The sequence below is a fragment of the Oncorhynchus masou genome, chromosome 18, assembly GCF_036934945.1.
Source record: "Oncorhynchus masou masou isolate Uvic2021 chromosome 18, UVic_Omas_1.1, whole genome shotgun sequence".
Lineage (NCBI taxonomy): Eukaryota > Metazoa > Chordata > Actinopteri > Salmoniformes > Salmonidae > Oncorhynchus > Oncorhynchus masou.
Genome location: NC_088229.1, coordinates 59338276 through 59358095, shown reverse-complemented (window position 1 = coordinate 59358095; position 19820 = coordinate 59338276). Strand labels below are relative to the sequence as shown.

Below are 19820 nucleotides of genomic sequence, written 5' to 3'. Positions count from 1 at the left end.
TCCAATGTAGTGACCCTCATGGGTTCACTTAGAGGTTCAGAGGGAACGCCATTCTCCTTCGCCCAGACACCATCCATGAAGTTACCTGCGGCTCCAGAGTCTACCAAGGCTTGAAGGTGAAGCTTGTGGTTGTCCCAGGAGAGGGTGACTGGAATGAGCAGACGGGAGTTGGACGGATGGGAGGAGGTTATGTTTCCCGTTACAGTTCCCCCGGTCTGTACGGGACAGAGCGTTTCCCTGGAGCCCGGGACACGTGGAACGGAAATGGCCCGGTTTGCCGCAATATAGACAGCGTCGCTCCCTCATCCGGCGGTCTCTCTCAGCCTGGGAGATGCGTCCAATCTGCATGGGTTCCGATGGAGCCAGCGAGGATAAAGGTGGGGACTCGGAGCTGGGACTGATAGGGGCTAGAGGTCTACGGTTGAGTTCTCTCTCAGACGCTGGTCAATGCGTGAGGCCAACTTGATCAGGGACTCGAGATTGTCCGGTGGTTCCCGAGTGGCCAGTTCATCTTGGATAGTGTCGGAAAGGCCTTTCAGAAAGCACACCGTGAGCGCCTCGTTGTTCCAGCCACTTGCTGCTGCCACCGTGCGGAACTGGATGGCATAGTCCGTCACGCTGCGCCAACCTTGGTGGAGAGTCAGGAGCTGTTTGGCTGAGTCAGAACCACTGCTTGGGCCTTGAAACACTCGTTTGAATTCCTCAGCAAAGGCAGAGTAGCTGGCACAGCAGGAACTATGGGCATCCCACACAGCAGTAGCCCAGGCCAGGGCTTTTTCCGACAGCAGGGTGATGATATAAGCGATCTTAGACCGGTCGGTGGGAAACGACGAGGGTTGTAGCTCAAAGGAGAGAGAACATTGGGTGAGAAACCCTTTACAAGCACTTGGATCACCTGAGAACCGTTGGGGAGGTGGAAGACGAGGTTCAGCCAGGGGGTTAACTGCCATGGGTACGTGAATCTGAGGTACTGGGACGGGAACTGTTGCCGGGGTAAGACGATCAGATATTTGCTTAATGGAAGTCAGCATCTCCGACAGAAGATGAGAATGTCTAGCCATTAAGGCCTCTTGCTGAACCAGGGCGGCTTCGTGGCGTTGGACAGTCTCCTGGTGGTGGGACAGCATGGCAAAAAGGTCCTGGGAACTGGCTGCCTCTGGGTTCATTTTTGGCTCTGTGTTTCTGTCAGGACCCGGTTACGAACCTGGGTCTCCGGAGTGAGAAACAGTCACTTAACCAACTGAGCCACGAATAGTCAGCAGAACCCAGAAGATGAGGCAGACACAGCAGTACTTAAGACGGTGTATTTAATAAAGTAAAAAGGAGAAGTCCTTCAATACAAAAATAGTAAATCCAAAAGATGGTAGGAATAGCACAAAAAAAGCCTTAAGAGATCCTCAAAAACAGAACTCCACAAGAGCATCCACCGGAATCGACAAGAATACACAGAACACTAGGGCTGGGTGCTAACATATAAACACAGAGCACAGAACTGAGGGAAACTAAGGGTTTAAATACAATCAGGGGAAACGAGGGACAGGTGCAAATAATAATGGGGTACAAGGGAAAAAACATAAGGTCAAAAAGCACAATGGGGGCATCTAGTGACCAAAACCCGGAACAACCCTGGCCAAATCCTGACACTCATTCAAGGGTTTATCTTTACTTTTACTATTTTATACATTGTAGAATAGTAGTGAAGACATCAGAACTATGAAATAACACATATTGAATCATGTAGTAACCAAAAAAGTGTTAAACAAATCAAAATATATTTTATATTTGAGATTCTTCAAAGTAGCCATCCTTTACCTTGATGACAGCTTTGCACACTCTTGGCATTCTCCCAACCAGCTTCACCTGGAATACTTTTCCAACAGTCTTGAAGGAGTTCCAACATATGCTGAGCACTTGTCGGCTGCTTTTCCTTCACTCTGCGGCCTCAACTCCTCACAAACCATCTCTATTGGGTTGAGGTCGGTTGACTGTGGAGGCCAGGTGGAGGCCAGGTGGGGGCCAGGTGGAGGCCAGGTGGAGGCCAGGTCAACTGATGCAGGACTAGATCACGCTCCTAATTTGTCAAATAGCCCTTACACAGCCTGGAGGTGTGTTGGGTCATTATACTATTGAAAAATAAATGATAGTCCAACTAAGTGCAAACCAGATGGGATGGCGTATCGCTGCAAAACGCTGTGATGGCATGCTGGTTAAGTGTGCTTTGAATTCTAAATAAATCACTGACAGTGTCACCAGCAAAGCAGCCCCACACATCACACCTCCCCCGCCATGCCTCACGGTTGGAACCACACATGATCAGAACATCCGTTCACCTACTCTGCGTCTCACAAAGACAAGTCGGTTGGAACCAAAAATCTCACATTTTGTACTCGTCAGACCAAAGGACAGATTTCCACCAGTCTAATGTCCATTGCTTGTGTTTCTTGGCCCAAGCCTCTTCTTATTGGTGTCCTTCAGTAGTGGTTTCTTTACAGCAATTCAACCATGAAGGCCTGTTTCACTCAGTCTCCTCTGAACAGTTGATGTTGAGATTTGTCTGTTACTTGAACCCTGTGAAGTATTTATTTGGCCTGCAATTTCTGAGTCTAGAAACTCTAATGAACTTATCCTCTGCAGCAGAGAGACTGCATTCCAAACACTTAAAAGACCCATCCTATTCCCTTAGCCCTCAAATGATGTGGACACTTCTGATGACGTATCATGACGTCTGACGAGTATACACTTACAGGGCGAGGAATGATTTTTAAATGGACCGCCCTTGCCCGGAAATTTGTCAATCGTTCATCCCGCGTTGATTGTGCTTTCAGCCAGCTTGTGGGTGCTTTATATGCGATTCAGTCAATTAGGATTGCATGTCTACTTATATTAACTATATCATTATTAATATATACCTACTGTATGATAGCTAGCAAATTAATTTCCAAAAGCTAACCAATCAAAAACATAATTACTTTTACGAGACGTGTTTGTGCATTAGTAGCACAATCTTTTACTTATTTACTCCATATTGACGTTGAGGGTTTAAGTTTCGGCAGACTTTTCTTAGTGGATGTACAAACATCGCAAATTTAATTATGGGGCGTTTCAGGCACTGAAGTGAACATAATTGTACTCTCGCAAACTCCATTAAAAACGAGGGCTGAGGGGCTCACATTGCAAATTTCCCTTGCTTGGCTAATCATTTGGACCGACGACAAATATGTCTGCAGGGATTCCCCCAAGGGCATAAGGCGAGGGTAAGTAGACGAGGGTGTGTCTTTTATGAGTTTGAAACGCATCCTGGGTCTTTCTTTCCTGTGGTGGTCCTCATGAGAGCCAGTTTCATCATAGCGCTTGATGGTTTTTGCGACTGCACTTGAAGAAACATTCAAAGTTCTTGAAATGTTCCGTATTGTCTGACCTTCATGTCTTAAAGTAATGATGGACTGTCGTTCCTCTTTGCTTATTTGAGCTGTTCTTGCCGCAGCAGAAGGCAGACGTTTTACGTGCCCCCAATTGATTGTGTTTTTTTGTTTGTTTATCTGCGTTGTTTGTAACTTATTTCTTTACTATTTTTGTACATAATGTTGCCGCTACCGTCTCTTATGACCGAAAATAACTTCTAGACATCAGGACTGCGATTACTCACCATGGACTAGCAGAATCCTTTTTCTTCTTTCACGACTCCGACGAGCCCGAGGCGGAGGATATACGGCTCCCTCTGGAACAGGCTCCGACCCCAGTGATCTGCATGAAGAGGAGGTAGTCAAAAAGAGGCCGGAGAACTGGCCTTCTGAGAAGTTAGAGGTGATCTAATAAACCCCCACTCCCCTAAATTCTGCTAGCAAACATGCAATCTTTGGACAATAAAATGGATGGGTTATTGGGAAGATTAAACTACCAACGGAACATTAAAACTGTAACATTTTATGCTTCACGGGAGTCGTGGCTGAGTGACGACAATATCAACATACAGCTGGCTGGTTATACGATGTACCGGCAGGATAGAACAGCGGCGTCTGGTAAGACAAGGGGCTGCGGTCTATCTATTTTTGTAAACAACAGCTGGTGCACGATATTTAAGGAAGTCTCAAGCTATTGCTCGCCTGAGGTAGAGTTTCTCATGATAAGCTGCAGACCACACTACCTACCGAGAGAGTTTTCATCTATATTCTTTGTAGCTGTTTCCATACCACCACAGTCAGAGGCTGGCACTAAGCATTGAATGAGCTGTATTCCGCCATAAGCAAACAAGAAAACGCTCACCCAGAGGCGGCGCTCCTAATAGCCGTGGATTTTAATGCAGGGAAACTTAAATCAGTTTTACCAAATTTCTATCAGCATGTTAAATGTGCAACCAGAGGGAAAAGAACTCTGGACCATCTATACTCCACACACAGAGATGCATACAAAGCTCTCCCTTGCCCACCATTTGGCAAGTCTGACCATAATTCCATCCTCCTGATTCCTGCTTTCAGGCAAAAATTAAAGCAGGAAGCACCAGTGACTAGATCAATAAAAAAGTGGTCAGATGACGCAGATGCTAAGCTACAGGACTGTTTTGCTAGCACAGACTGGAATATGTTCCGGGATACCTCCGATGGAATTGAGGAGTTCACCAAGTGCATTGATGATGTCATCCCCACAGTGACCGTACGTACATACCCCAACCAGAAGCCATGGATTACAGGCAGCATCCACACTGAGCTAAAGGCTACAGCTTCCGCTTTCAAGGAGCGGGACTCTAACCCGGAGGCTTATAAGAAATCCTGCTATGCCCTCCGACGAACCATCAAACAGGCAAAGCTTCAATACAGGACTAATATCGAGTCGTACTACACCGGCTCTGACGCTCGGCTGATGTGGCAGGGCCCGCAAACCATTACAGACTACAAAGGGAAGCACAGCCTAGAGCTGCCCAGTGACACAAGCCTGCCGGACGAGCTAAACTACTTCTATGCTCGCTTCGAGACAAATCACACTGAAACATGCATGAGAGCCCCAGCTGTACCGGAAGACCGTGTGATCACGCTCTCAGCAGCCGATGTGAGTAAGACCTTTAGACAGGTCAACAGTCACAAGGCTGCAGGGCCAGATGGATTACCAGGACATGTACTGCGAGCATGCGCTGACCAACTAGCAAGTGTCTTCACTGCCATTTTTAACCTCTCCCTGTCCGAGTCTGTAATACCAAGATGTTTTAAGCAGACCACCATAGTGCCTGTGCCCAAGAACACTAAGGTAACCTGCCTAAATGACTACCGACCCGTAGCACACACGTCTGTAGCTATGAAGTGCTTTGAAAAGCTGGTTATGGCTCACATCAACACCATCATCCCAGGAACCCTAGACCCACTCCAATTTGCATTCCGCCCTAACAGATCCACAGATGATGCTGTCTCTATTGCACTCAACACTGCCCTTTCCCACCTGGACAAAAGGAACACCTATGCGAGAATGCTATTCATTGACTACAGCTCAGCGTTCAACACCATAGTACCCTCAAAGCTCATCAATAAGCTAAGGACCCGGGGACTAAACACCTCCCTCTGCAACTGGATCCTGGACTTCCTGACAGGCTGCCCCAGGTAGTAAGGGTAGGTAACAACACATCCGCCACGCTGATCCTCAACACAGGGGGCCCCTCAGGGGTGCGTGCTCAGCCCCCTCCTGTACTCCCTGTTCACTCATGACTGCATGGCCAGGCACGACTCCAACACCATCATTACATTTGCAGATGACACAGCAGTAGGCCTGATCACCGACAACAACGAGACAGCCTATAGGGATGAGGTCAGAGACGTGGCCGTGTGGTGCCAGGACAACAACCTCTCCCTCAATATGATCAAGACAAAGGAGATGATTGTGGACTATAGGACAAACAGGACCGAGCACACCTCCATTCTCATCGACAGGGCTGCAGTGGAGCAGGTTGAGAGCTTCAAGTTCCTTGGTGTCCACATCACCAACAAACTAACATGGTCCAAGCACACCATGACAGTAGTGACGCGGGCACAACAAACCTATTCCCCCTCAGGAGACTGAAAAGATTTGGCATGGGTCCTCAGATCATCAAAAGGTTCTACAGCTGCACCATCGAGAGCATCCTGACTGGTTGCATCACTGCCTGGTATGGCAACTGCTTGGCCTCCGACCGCAAGGCACTACAGAGGGTAGTGCAAACGGCCCAGTACATCACTGCCATCCAGGACCTCTATACCAGACGGTGTCAGAGGAAAGCCCTCTAAATTGTCAAAGACTCCAGCAACCCTAGTCAGACTGTTCTCTCTGCTACCGCACAGCAAGCGGTACCGGAACGCCAAGTCTAGGTTCAAGAGGCTTCTAAACAGCTTCTACCCCTAAGCCATAAGACTCCTGAACATCTAGTCAAATGGCTACCCAGACTATTTGCATTTCCCCCCCTCTCCACACCACTGCCACTCTCTGTTGTCATCTATGCATAGTCACTTTAATTAACGACCTACATGTACATACTACCTCAACTAACCGGCACCCCCCTGTATATATATATATTTTTTTTTTTACTGCTGCTCTTTAATTGTATACCACCCCTACCTTGTCACAACACAATTGATTGGCTCAAACTCATTAAGAAGGAAAGAAATTTCACAAATTAACTTTTAACAAGGCACACCTGTTAATTGAAATGCATTCTAGGTGACTACCTCATGAAGCTGGTTGAGAGAATGCCTATTGTGCAAAGCTGTCATCAAGGCAAAGGGTGGCGACTTATAAAATATATTTTGATTTGTCAAACACTTTTCTGGTTACTACATGATTCCATATGTGTTATTTCATAGTTTTGATGTCTTCACTATTATTCCACAATGTAGAAAATACTAAAAAATAAAGAAAAACCCTTGAATGAGTAGGTGTGTCTAAACTTTTGACTGTTACTGTATGCCTAGACAAGACAGAATGAGGAGTCAAGTCTGAAGGAGGAAGGTGTTGTGAGGTGTTCAGTCAACCAAGAATTAACAGACAGGGATCAGAATATCAGAGGAGAAGGCGATATTGCATGTGATGTCAGAGGCAGGCTTAAAACATGTTTTATTACTCAACCAGTTTCCCTCTGACAAACTCAACATAGGAGACCGATAACCCTGTCCCAAGTGACACTATTGATCGCACACAAGAAGGGGCAGCCTCAGAGAGTGATGATGTCAGACCCGATGTGACGCAATCTGAGGAGGGAGTGGAGGAGGGAGCGGAGATGTCACAGGGAGCACTTGAACATACAACTCCTGATGACCAAGCCAAGGAGAAGGTTAACATGGAGAAGGCTTTTGTTTCGAAAGACATTTACACTGTTCAACTACAATAATAGCATGCATAACATATAAGAAGACATTCTCAAGAGTGAATGACTAAGGAAAACAGGTATAAACAGTGTATCAGTTCCATCTAAACCCGGTTCTTTTTTTCAGGAGGAAGATGAGGAAGAGGAGGACAACTAAGATGTGGAATGATCATTTTCCTACATTATCTGGACCAAGACGTTAGTTCAAATGCAATGATAGCCTAAAGATCTATATGTTATAACATTCTACATCTTATAAATCAGTAGAGAAGCTCAACTGACGCCTAATGAAATGCATGATGTCCCCAAGAGGGAGATATATATGTCAATTTAACAAAATGTCTATTCAGTTTGCTTTGAATAAATTTGTGTAAAGTTGTGCTTCCAATTGTATTTATTATGAATGCCATTGAATTTTTTTAAGCAGTCAAATGTTTAATCGATGTGGTGATTCTTTTTCTGCTTCTTGTAGTTAGAAACATTATGGCATTAGGCAGGACACTAGATATGGTCAGCTTATCATGTGCTCTTTGAACGCTACAGATGGATGTGCCACATGGTTGACGGTGATAGCGCCATTCTGAGGCTGGGTTTAAACATGCAGCCCAATTCTGAAAATGTTCCACTAATTGGTATTTTGACCAATCACATCAGATCTTTTCACATCAGTTATTTTCAGAGCTGATCTGATTGGGCAAAAGACCAATAAGTGACAAAAATATCAGAATTGGGCTGCCTGTCAAATCGCATCTTTAACGCAGTGTAATTGGCTATGCCTGTGTGGCATCAATCCAATCACTTTGCTGGGGAGACAGCGACTGAATAGCTCACATGACATTTATCTATGTACTTTCGAAATAACTTGTGAAATATCAAAACAACGATTGGGCTGGATTTAATTATTCGGGGATTTAAACCCAGCCTGCAACGTGTGAGTCATAGGGGGCCAGTCTATGCCAAGGGTTGACCGCGTGCCTCCATTGTTGAGCGTGTTTATGGGCCAAGAGTGGTTTCGTGTTGAATTTCCGTCCTTATTTCGATACAAAGACACATTTTGCGATGGATGTTGTGGTCCAGTCATTGGGCGCAGTTGTTTCCTTCATCGCTACTGGTTTGCGCTCTTTCAGCGACTTGTTTTTGACGCAGCCATCGAGAGCCACCCTCAAACATTTAGAGGAGACTGACCTCAAACCATTGACAGGAGGTATGTTTCTAAAATACTTTTTAAATGTGTTGTGTTATCGGACGTATTGGTGTACAATGGCTGGTCACAAAATGTATTTGTGACAATTGCAATTTTCCCCATAGGCCTATCTGAACTGAAATAGCCTTGCCTGAACCCGATTTTTGAATCAAATCGGGAAGAAAATAGCATTTTGAATCATGCCAATTTCCCCTCATGACCTCGACGAGCCACAATATTTAATAAACTTATTTTAACATACTTTACGGATTGTCAGTGAATTTGGTCCTTTTGGCGGTTGATTTAACGTATCCACATGAAATGTATAATTGTCTCCCATTCCTACCGCCAAAAGGACTAACTGCACGGACAACCAGTAAAGTGTGTTAAAATATAATTTTATTCAACATTCTGTCTTGTAGAGTTCTTGAGGTAACTGTCCAGATCTAAATGTTACGTTCTGCCCCACAATGTCGGGTTTCCATGCAATCCGTGACATGAATTTGCTTCATTTTTAACCTTGCAACTTCTTTCTCACTTAGCGCGTAAGACTTTGAAGGCCAAATGTTTATGGGAGAAGTCTGGAGCAGTTATCATGGCAGTAAGGCGGCCTGGATGATTTTTGTGCAGAGAGGTATAGTTTAAGTCACTGGTTACCTCTGCGTTTGTAAACACTTTATTACAGAATTTATTTGATAACAGTAACACTGAGGTGTAAATCCTTATTTGTGTATTTATTTCCCGGGGTGTGTTCTGAATTATTTCCCGGGGTGTGTTCTGAATGAATTTGAGGTACGAGTACCATGTTTGCTAGTGACAGACATGATTGTTGCATTTGGCTTTCATCAAACTGATTTGATTAGTTTAGAGTTTATCTTAAGTATAAGATCGATTAGTCAATGTGTCTGCAGACACACAGCTATAAAAAAACAATTGTAAAAAATCTACCTGCAACAGAGCATGCTGGGATATGAGACACGTGTTAATGTCAACAGTCCTAAGAACACAATGTGGTGTTGATTCCACTGACCCAAATAATACTTAATTTGATTTGTCACATACACCAGATGGCTGCAGTGAAATGTGGTGGTTTACAGGGTTAGCCATAGTAGTATGGTGGCCCCTAGAGAAAATTAGGGTTAAGTGCTTTGCTCAAGGGCTCGTTGTCAGCTTGGGTATCTGACCCAGCGACCTTTCATTTACTGGCCCAAAGCTCTAACCACTGGCTACCTGTCGCCTGCAGGTATTCACCGCAGGTGGTGTCAATTTAAATCACCCTGTTAGAATCAACACTCTGCCGTAACTCAAATCTTTTGACCTCAACACTGGGACCTCAATGTCATTAAATTTGCAGCATATTATCAATATAGGCTACTTCATGCTGATTTCTTCTGCCGGGCTGTGGTCTGATCTAGGCCCTGTCTGTCGTTTGACAATTGGCTTATGTGGTGTAATCCTCCAGGAGGCCGCTGAGCTGTCCTCTCTGAAGCCCCAGCTGGACGAGCTTGGGGTCTCTCTGTATGCCGTAGTGAAGGAGGACATCGGCACAGAGATCCAGAACTTCAGACCCTACTTCAATGGGGAGATCTTCATTGATGAAAAGGTGCATAAGGCTGAATTTCAGTCTAATTTACAGGAAATGAATCATCTTGTCCAATCAGTGCCATTGTGGGTCATATCTCAACTAGTTATGTATGCACCACATTATCTAATCTGATACGATTATTGCATTATGAATAGAGCAATTTGTTGCAACTCCAAAGCCTGTTTTTGTCACAGAGATGTTTCTATGGGCCCCGCGAGCGTAAGATGGGTCTGTTGGCGTTTCTCCGTCTGGGCGTGTGGATGAATGGTCTGCGAGCCTTCAAGAACGGCTTCTTAGGAAATGTGTTTGGAGAAGGCTTTGTGCTGGGTGGGGTGTTCGTCATTGGAGCAGGCCAGCAGGTAGGTCTTCTCAGGAAATATTAATTTCGCCATCTTACTGATGCATGGGTAGTAAAATAAGTGTTTTGAGGGAAATGCTGGCTAAATGAATCAAATGGTGCCACCAAAGCCAATATCTTTTGTCTGCAGGGTATACTGCTGGAGCACAGGGAGATGGAGTTCGGGGATAAGGTCAACATTCTGGATGTCCTGAAAGCTGCCAGAAAAGTACAAACTGAACTTGTCTTTGGAGAAGTAATGTGATAGAAACTGAAACAAATTCCACCCAATTTAGGAGGTAGATGCCGTCTTGTTTGTTGTTGCCGTCTCTCTGGGATCTGCAGGGGCTTGTCCTGCTGATGTGTAGGTGCCGTGTTGGGCTGTCGGCGTGTGTTTATGATGGTCTGTGTCTAAACTCTGTTGAGTGACCAGACTTGATGCTTTACACGCAAGTCTCCCCATTTGGTCGACACGCAGCAGACGGGCTACCTGAGGACCTGAAAGAACTGTTTGACAATAAAGATCTTGTTATGCATCAGTACCTCTCTGATCTCTTTTCTCTGGCTCGGTTAATGATTGACTTGACACACGTTTTCACATGTCTGTTTCAGAAATGTCTCGAATTTAACCATATTGACTGCTTATGTAGTAAATCTTATTGTTAATGTGACGCATGTTTTGGTTATATTGGCAACTACAATTAGTTAGGTTTCCAGTGTTTAATGATGTGCATTTGTCTTGACTGTTTTAATAAGACCTAGGCTAGCTCTAGGCACCTAAAAGTCAGTCACTATTTTTTATAGTGTAAGGGCTGTGATTGGCTGAATTCTCAATCATTCAAATGACCCTCTGGCAGCCTCAAATGACTCGCCTCTGGCGAGTATAGGGTGTGTGACATCCGGACTTCACTGTTGGACAGACGCGCAACACTGCATGTCCTGTCTATTGTTCTATGTCCTGGGAAATCTACAGCAACAAGTTGGTATTCTTTTGTCTCTTAGGCCTTAAATATGATACTTATTAATGCATGTGCACTTATTTTCAGAACTAGAGGTAAACAAGTTGACTGTCTATACAGGGATTTTGTACAATGTAAATGTATGAAGAATGGTGGACTCACTCCTTGCGCTTCAACTTTTAAACTGCCACTTGCACATCAGCTGCCACACGGAATTGTCTCTAAATGCTTAGTGACTAGGGTTAATTACTAGTGGTAAACGCATGTATTTGTTCAACTTTGACTGTCTTGGATACAGCCGTACATCTACATTTTACGTCTTGGGTAATTGGCTCGTTTTCTTGAACATACTGTGAACGCCCAATGTGTGCGCTTGTCAGTGATACTATGGCTGTCACCTCCCCCTTCCCAAAAGGACCTTGCTCTGTTTTGCAACTGCCCAAATAACTAAGCAGAAATGTTTCAGAATTGATTCATCAGGTTTTGATAAATTGGGTAATAGCCCTGTCCTGAATCAGGTGGTTTTCTGTGTATGCATGACATGTTGCAATGTCACATAAGATGTGATCTACAGCTTACAAAATGTAGCTGTGTCCAATGGAGGGGATTGTGATGCAGTGTAAATGTCTGAAGGCCTGTATCCGTGACCTCTCTTCTGAGAGACTGCTTTCATGAGATAATACAAATGGAGCCTTATCAGAAGAACTGAGTCATGGTTGGGACGCAATGTGCCCTTGAATCAACCAGGGCAAAGGCAACACCATGGCTCCTCAGTTAGGAAATGTACTGTCACAGAAATGGGAGGTGGGTCATCTGGAATTCTACCGGAGCAAATCAGGTTCTCATTGGCTTCACGTACACCAATACCTTTAACATGAAACAGCTGTTAACTTCCACACTTGCTCTGAGAACTGTATCTACTGAAGATAGTGTTGGTCTGTTGAGACTAAATCCCCCCCCAAAGTATGGCCTTGTACACATCCATTCATAGATCTCAAAGGAATGGGCTGATAAATATCACCCCGCCCCAACCGATTCCTTTTAAATCCATGAGGATTTAGAAAGTGTATACTACTGACCACGCCTGTATGCGCATCGATATCCTGTTACTTGGGATATTCAAGTATTCTGTTTTTGCATAACTCGTTTACAATTACCCAAAAAGGCATCACGGTTGAGAAACCCTGATAAGATGCCTGGGATATGCTGTTCTTAGACTTCAAAGTGAGTAATTTCCAACTTTTGGTAGGCCATTTGTCTATTATAGTTAGATACATGCAGCTTTTCTGTCATAGCCCAACTTGTTGTCCCAGAAGACCAAATACAGTAGTGCTCACCAGAATGTCTTTACATTGATAGAATGAATGCGTTAATCTCCCCTGAACAAAAATATAAACATGTAAAGTGGTTTCATGAGCTGAAATACAAAAATCCCAAACATTCTCCATATGCACAAAAAGCTTATTTAAGAAAATGTTGCGCACATTTGTTTATGTCCCTGTTTGTGTGCATTTTCTCCTTTGCCAACATATGCCACACCAGTCGAGTGGATGGATTATCAAGAAGCTGATTAAACAGCATGATCATTACACAGGTGCCCCTTGTGCTGGTGACAATAAAAGGCCACTAAAATGTGTGGTTTTGTCACAACACAATGCTACAGATGTCTCAAGTTGAGGGTGTGTACAAATGGCATACTGACTGCAGGAATGTCCACCAGAGCTGTTGCCAGATAATTTAATGTTAATTTCTCTACCATAATGTCATTTTAAAGAATTTGTCAGTACAGCGTCATATGGGCGAGCAGTTTGCTGATGTGAACAGAGTGCCCCATGGTGGCAGTGGGATTTAAGGTATGGGCAGGCATAAAAACAGTGGAGATTGGTCCTGTGCCAAATGTCATCAGTGCTTTTATTGTGAAGTGAAAACGTCTAGGGGCAACAATGGCTCAGCTGTGAAGTGGTAGGCCACACAAGCTTACAGAACGGGACCTCTGAGTGCTGTAGCTTGGGACACTCCCTACCGAGTTTCAAACTGCCTCTGGAAGCAACATCCGCACAATAACTGTTTGGTGGGAGTGTCATTAAATGGCCGAGCAGCCGCATGCACACAAGCCTAAGATCACCATGCGCAATGCCAAGCGTCAGCTGGAGTGGTGTAAAGCTCTCTGCAGCCCAACGGACAAATATAGGTTTGGTGGATGCCAGGAAAAATCTAACTGCATAGTGGCAACTGTACATTTAGGTGGAGGGGGAATAATGGTCTGGGGTTTTTGTTGATGGTTTGGGCTAGGCCCCTTAGTTTCAGTGAAGGGAAATCTTAACGCGACATTCTAGATGATTCTGTTTTTCCAACAGTTTCGGAAAGGCCCTTTCCTATTTCAGCATGACATTTCCCCTGTCCACAAAGATCTGTGTGGAAGAACTTGACTGGCCTGCACAGAGCCCTGACCTCAACCCCATCAAACACCTTTGGGATAAATTGGAACACAGACTATGAGCCAGGCCTAATTGCCCAACTTCACTAATGCTCTTGTGGCTGAATGGAAGCAAGTCCCAGCAGCAATGTTCCAACAACAAGTGGAGGCTGTTATAGCAGCAAAGGCGGGACCAACTCCATATAAATGCCCATGACTTTGGAATGAGCTGTTTGACATGTCCACATTTTTTTTTAGACCTTTATTTAACTAGGACAAGTCAGTTAAGAACAAATTCTTATTTTCGATGACGGCCTAGGAACAGTGGGTTAGGGGCAGAACGACAGATTTGTACCTTGTCAGCTCGGGGGTTTGAACTTGCAACCTTCCGGTTACTAGTCTAATGCTCTAACCACTAGTCTACCCTGCTAGGCTACCACATACTTTTGATCATGTAGTGTAAGACTTAAGTTTGTATTGAGTGCATATTTTATGTGTATATAGTTGAAATCGACCGACTGTCTGCTTGCGTAAGTGTCAACGATAACACATTACACCCACATTTGCATTTTATCAAGAGACGCTGAAATAAATTAATATATTTTTCACTGCTGTTCCTTGAAACAAATTAACAGCAGTATCATTTTACTGCAAGAAATGCATAATTCTGCAGGAGTTTATATTATAGCACACTACATGTGAGTGGTTATAGGCCTACAGTCGGAGTGGCAGGGTAGCCTAGTGGTTAGAGCATTGGACTAGTTGGACTTGCAAGGTCAGCTCGGGGGTTTGAAAAGGTACAAATCTGTTGTTCTGCCCCTGAAAAGGCAGTTAACCCACTGTTCCTAGCGTATCCCAAATAAGACCGTAAACTGGATATGAGCTACTAGCCAGAATACTGTGTGCATGTATATGTGGTCAATGACAAGGTAGAGAAAATTAATAGGGCTTTGGTGTGTTAAAGGCCCAGTGCAGTCAAAAACAATGTTTTTCTCTGTTCTGGCTTTCCATTGTGACCTCACCATGAAGTAAATAAGTTAATAGATCAATAAGAAAGAGTTAACCTCTCTGCCAACAACAGCAAATGTTCTGTTTTCCCCTCCTCACTCAGACCACTTCCAGACAGTCCTAGTAAGATTCTTGCTGGAGAAATTTCTCTTTGCGAAGAAGCTTTTTTTGTTTCTTTTTGACCATTTGTATTGAAAACAATCACAGTAAGCAACTTTAATTGTTACCCAGAAATGATTTGATGTTAAGATAAAAATGTCTGCATTGGACCTTTTCAATCCGTTTTGTCTGTCCCTGCAGTGCTGTCTTTCCTCCTGGAGGGGGAGCCCCTGTCCCTCAGTGTTTGGTCTGTGGGCCTCGGCGTGCTGGTTGTCTGGCTGGCTGGCCTTATCTTGGCCAACACTGACCTGTTCCTGACCAAGTCAGCCCCGTCCACTCTGGAGCACTTGGAGAACATGGAGCTCAAATCAACATCCACAGCCGGTGAGACCAAAACAAAATCTTTACTGATTAACTTTCATCAGCTGATTTAGCTTTTAAAGGAAAAGCACTTCAAGAATAATCTCCCAGCAGTGGAGTGGTCTTTGATTCAGTGCCAGTGTTAATTTAAATATGTAACGTATACACCTGAAAGCTTCTTACTATTGTGTGCAATATTGTTGGTTGTGTCTTGGCAGATAAGACTGTTAAAGCCAGGAGTCTGTGGGAAAAGACTGGTGCGGTACTCATGGCTGTGAGGCGCCCCGGATGATCCTTATGCAGAGAGGTACAGTATATTTGTAGGGTTATGAGTGTGTATGCATGCTGTATATATGTGGCTGTGTATACTCATGGAATTGTGCACATATACTCATTCTCCAGGAGGCCGCTGAGCTGTCCTCTCTGAAGCCCCAGCTGGAGGAGCTTGGGGTCTCTCTGTATGCCGTAGTGAAGGAGGACATCGGCACAGAGATCCAGAACTTCAGACCCTACTTCAATGGGGAGATTTTTGTGGATGAGAAGGTCAGTTAAATTCGCTGAACTTTTCTCCAATCAGGTCATGTGAGAAAGACCTTTGATAGGAAGTTGTCTTTTACAGCAATGTTTCTATGGTCCCAAGCCGAGGAGGATGGGACTGGGTCTTGGTCTGGCTCGTCTGGGGGTGTGGCAGAACCTCCTTCGAGCCAGGAAGAAGGGTTACCAGGGTAACAAGAAGGGGGAGGGCTTCATCCTCGGTGGTGTTTATGTGATTGGAGCAGGGAAACAGGTAAGTTCCTCATTTCCCCTACTGGTTTCATTATATGAGTTTACATTTGTTTTTAGTGAATCATATATATTTTAAATGTTGTGTGGTATTCTGAAGGGTATTCTGCTGGAGCACCGGGAGAAGGAGTTTGGGGACAAAGCTGACCATCCCTCTGTCCTGCAGGCGGCAAAGAAGATCAAGAAGGGGAAATAGAAAAGATATTGAAAGATGGCCGTGAATTTTCTCAAGGCCTCAGAAGTAGTGTACATGTACTGTATGTCACAAACTAATTTGACATATTATTGTATACTGAACAAAAATATAAATGCAACATTCAACAATTCCAAAGATTTAACTGAGTTACAGTTCATATGAGGAAATCAATCAATTTAAATACATTCATTAGGCAATATCACATGACTGGGAATACAGATATGCATATGCTGGTCACAGATACAGTACCAGTCAAAAGTTTGGACACCTACTTATTCAAGGGTTTTTCTTTATTTTTACTATTTTCTACATTGTAGAATAATAGTGAAGACATCAAAACTAGGAAATAAAACATATTGAATCATGTAGTAACCAAAAAAGTGTCAAACAAATAAAAATATATTTTAAATGTTTGATTCTTCAAAGTAGCCACCCTTTGCCTTGATGACAGCTTTGCACACTCTTGGCATTCTCTTAACCAGCTTCATGAGGTAGTCACCTGGAATGCATTTCAATGAACAGGTGTTCCTTCTTAAAAGTTAATTTGTGGAATGTATTTCCTTAATGTGTTTGAGCCAATCAAGTTGTGACAAGGTAGGGTTGGTATACAGACAAAAAAGACTAAATCCATTTTATGACAAGAATAGCTCAAATAAGAAAAGAGAAACAACAGCCCATCATTACTTTAAAACATGAAGGTCAGTCAATCAAGAATGTTGAAAGTTTCTCCAAGTGCAGTCGCAAAAACCATCAAGCACTATGATGAAACTGGCTCTCATGAGGAATGCCACAGGAAAGGAAGACCCAGAGTTACCTCTGCCGCAGAGGATAAGTTCATTAGAGTTACCAGCCTCAGAAATTACAGCCCAAATAAATGCTTAACAGAGTTCAATTAACAGACACATTTTAACATCAACTGTACAGAGGAGCTGCATGAATCAGACCTTCATGGTTGAATTGCTGCAAAGAAACCACTACTAAGGACACCAATAAGAAGAAGAGACTTGTTTGGGCCAAGAAACACGAGCAATGAACGTTAGACCGGTGGAAATCTGTCCTTTGGTCTGATGAGTCCAAATTTTAGATTTTTTGTTCCAACCTCTGTCTTTTTGAGTGGATGATCTCCACATGTGTGGTTCCCACCGTGAAGCATGGAGGAGGAGGTGTGATGGTTATTTGCTGTTGACACAGTCTGATTTATTTAGAATTCAAGGCACACTTAACCAGCATGGCTACCACAGCATTCTGCAGCGATTCACCATCCCATCTGGTTTGCACTCAGTGGGACTATCATTTGTTTTTCAACAGGACAATGACCCAACACACCTCCCGGCTGTGTAAGAGCTATTTGACCAAGAAGGAAAGTGATGGAGTGCTGCATCAGATGACCTGGCCTCCACAACCACCCGATCTCAACCCAATTTAGATGGTTTGGGATGAGTTGGGCTGCAGAGGGAAGGAAAAGCAGCCAACAAGTGCTCAGCATATATGGGAACTCCTTCATGACTGTTGGAAAAGCATTCCAGGTGAAGCTGGTTGAGAGAATGCCAACAGTGTGCAAAGCTGTCATCAAGGCAAAGGGTGTCTACTTTGAAGAATCTAATATATTTTATATTTTGATTTGTTTAACACTTTGTTGGTTACTACATGATTCAATATGTGCTATTTCATAGTTTTGATATATTCACTATTATTCTACAATGTAGAAAATAGTAAAAGTAAAGAAAAACCCTTGAATGAGTAGGTGTGTCCAAACTTTTGACTGGTACTGTACCTTAAACAAAAATGGGCCTCATGATGGCAACAGGATCTTGTCAGGGTATTTTTCTGTGTTCAAATTGCCATTGATTAAAATGCAATTGTGTTCGTTGTTCTTAGTTTATGCCTGCCCATACCATAACCCCACTGCCAAAGGATACATGCTCACTAACAGGGACGTAAACAACGTTGGGCACAATATTTGAGAGAAATAAGCTTTATGTGGATATGGAACATTTCTGGGATCTTATTTCAGCTCATGAAACCAACACTTTACATGATGCGTAAAAATGTTGTTCAGTGTATGTATGGTAGGCAAAGCAAAGACTTCAGCAATATACAGAAGCTAAGAAAAATGTCTGATTCGTATACAAAGAAAACATAAAGGAAGTATATAGATCTATTTTGACCTCAGTGTTCAGTAAGGGTGTGTTGCACAAGTCACTTCGCTATGTTAGATATGTCTTCGAACAATGCTGAAGGTGTTGTAGTTCTGTGAGTGTGTTAATGATGGTCTGGGTCTAAACTGTTGAGGGACCAGAGCTGATGCATCACACTCAGTTCCACCACTCCAACCAGCTCATACCAGACAGGCTGATAAAAGTGTGTTTCATTGTACTGTATACCCTGACGGACAATAAACTGAGCCTTTTGTTTCCCCTGGAGTATCATTTAGACGATGTAATAACAAAAACATGAACAAGGGGGATATCAGGGGCAGAACGACAGATTTTCCTCTTGTCAGTTCGGGGATTCGATTCGGCAACCTTTCGGTCACTGGCCCAACGCTCTAAATGAAGACTGCTTTTATGTCAGGACACAGTGGATTTGATCAAATACCTTTATTTGATATCGAAATGGATTATTATGGCTTTTATAAAAATATGGCTCATAAAATTAGGATATAGTATGCCTATTTGCTATGAGTTGCCTCCCTGTATTTCCTACGCAGAGGAACGATGAGCTGGTTCAGCAGCCAATCTGAAAGCAGTTTTGTGTCCCAGTCAAAATGAAGACATCCAATCACATTGATGGAGAGGGCGGGACTTCGATAGCTTTGCGCTTTTCCCAGGTGAGCTCGGTCATTCAACACAACATGGACAAAGGTAATGTTCAAACTTAAACATCCGGTAAAACAATAGCCTGAGTTTATCCTAGGATACCTGTATGCTGTCGAGTGAATTAAATGTAACGTTAACACCTTCCAGCAACTTAGTAGTCAGTCATTGCTGGTGAATATCTGCACAATATCAACGCTTTAGTTTTTATAAATGTATTTATTAGCCGCACCATTCATTTTGTCGAAGTGCTTTATTTTATTTATTTATTTTAATAAGGCTATATAGAAATGGCAAGACATGCCACGGTAGGCTATTGTACAGCTCCCAGGCTGTTGCTGTTGTTGACGAACTCCGCAGATAACGCATCTCTAATAAAAACATATGATAGTAAGGAAAGTGTGCTTTAAGGCCGGCCTACTTTACATGCCAGTAGTTTGGATGCTTGAGTAACATAATGCTGTCAACAGCGCATTCTATTTACGCAGTTAGTTCAACGTCGCTGTCCAAGGTCCCAACAAGCCTTAGGCGCATGGGGGAAATCCTCCTTCATGACGACACCGGGTTTATCACGCATTGGGGTTTATCACGCATTGGGTTAAGTTTAGTCCAAGGTATCCATGGCATCGAAAGCATGTGACATCGTGTCTGTAATTGGGTCAGGCAGGTTGATGAAAGTAAGCTTAAGAACCCGTTATCAAAAAGAGCTCAGCCGTTCATCATTGCTCAACCTACAGTCGATATGATCTAAGGAATTGCA

General features: G+C 43.6%; 1 protein-coding gene and 2 pseudogenes across 1 annotated transcript in view; all 3 read left to right on the top strand.

Annotated features, from left to right (window-relative positions):
* dydc2 (DPY30 domain containing 2) overlaps positions 1–7691 on the top strand; it is a 60699-nt gene extending 53008 nt beyond the window's left edge. Inside the window, exons 8-9 of the mRNA XM_064923976.1 lie at positions 7109–7285; positions 7446–7691. Coding sequence (XP_064780048.1) covers positions 7109–7285; positions 7446–7475 — 207 coding nt within the window. The 3' untranslated portion in view covers positions 7476–7691. The remainder of the gene's footprint in view (positions 1–7108; positions 7286–7445) is intronic.
* A 540-nt stretch (positions 7692–8231) lies between these two features.
* LOC135504987 (peroxiredoxin-like 2A) lies at positions 8232–10962 on the top strand (annotated as a pseudogene).
* A 352-nt stretch (positions 10963–11314) lies between these two features.
* LOC135504986 (peroxiredoxin-like 2A) lies at positions 11315–18660 on the top strand (annotated as a pseudogene).
* The last annotated feature ends 1160 nt before the right edge of the window (positions 18661–19820 follow it).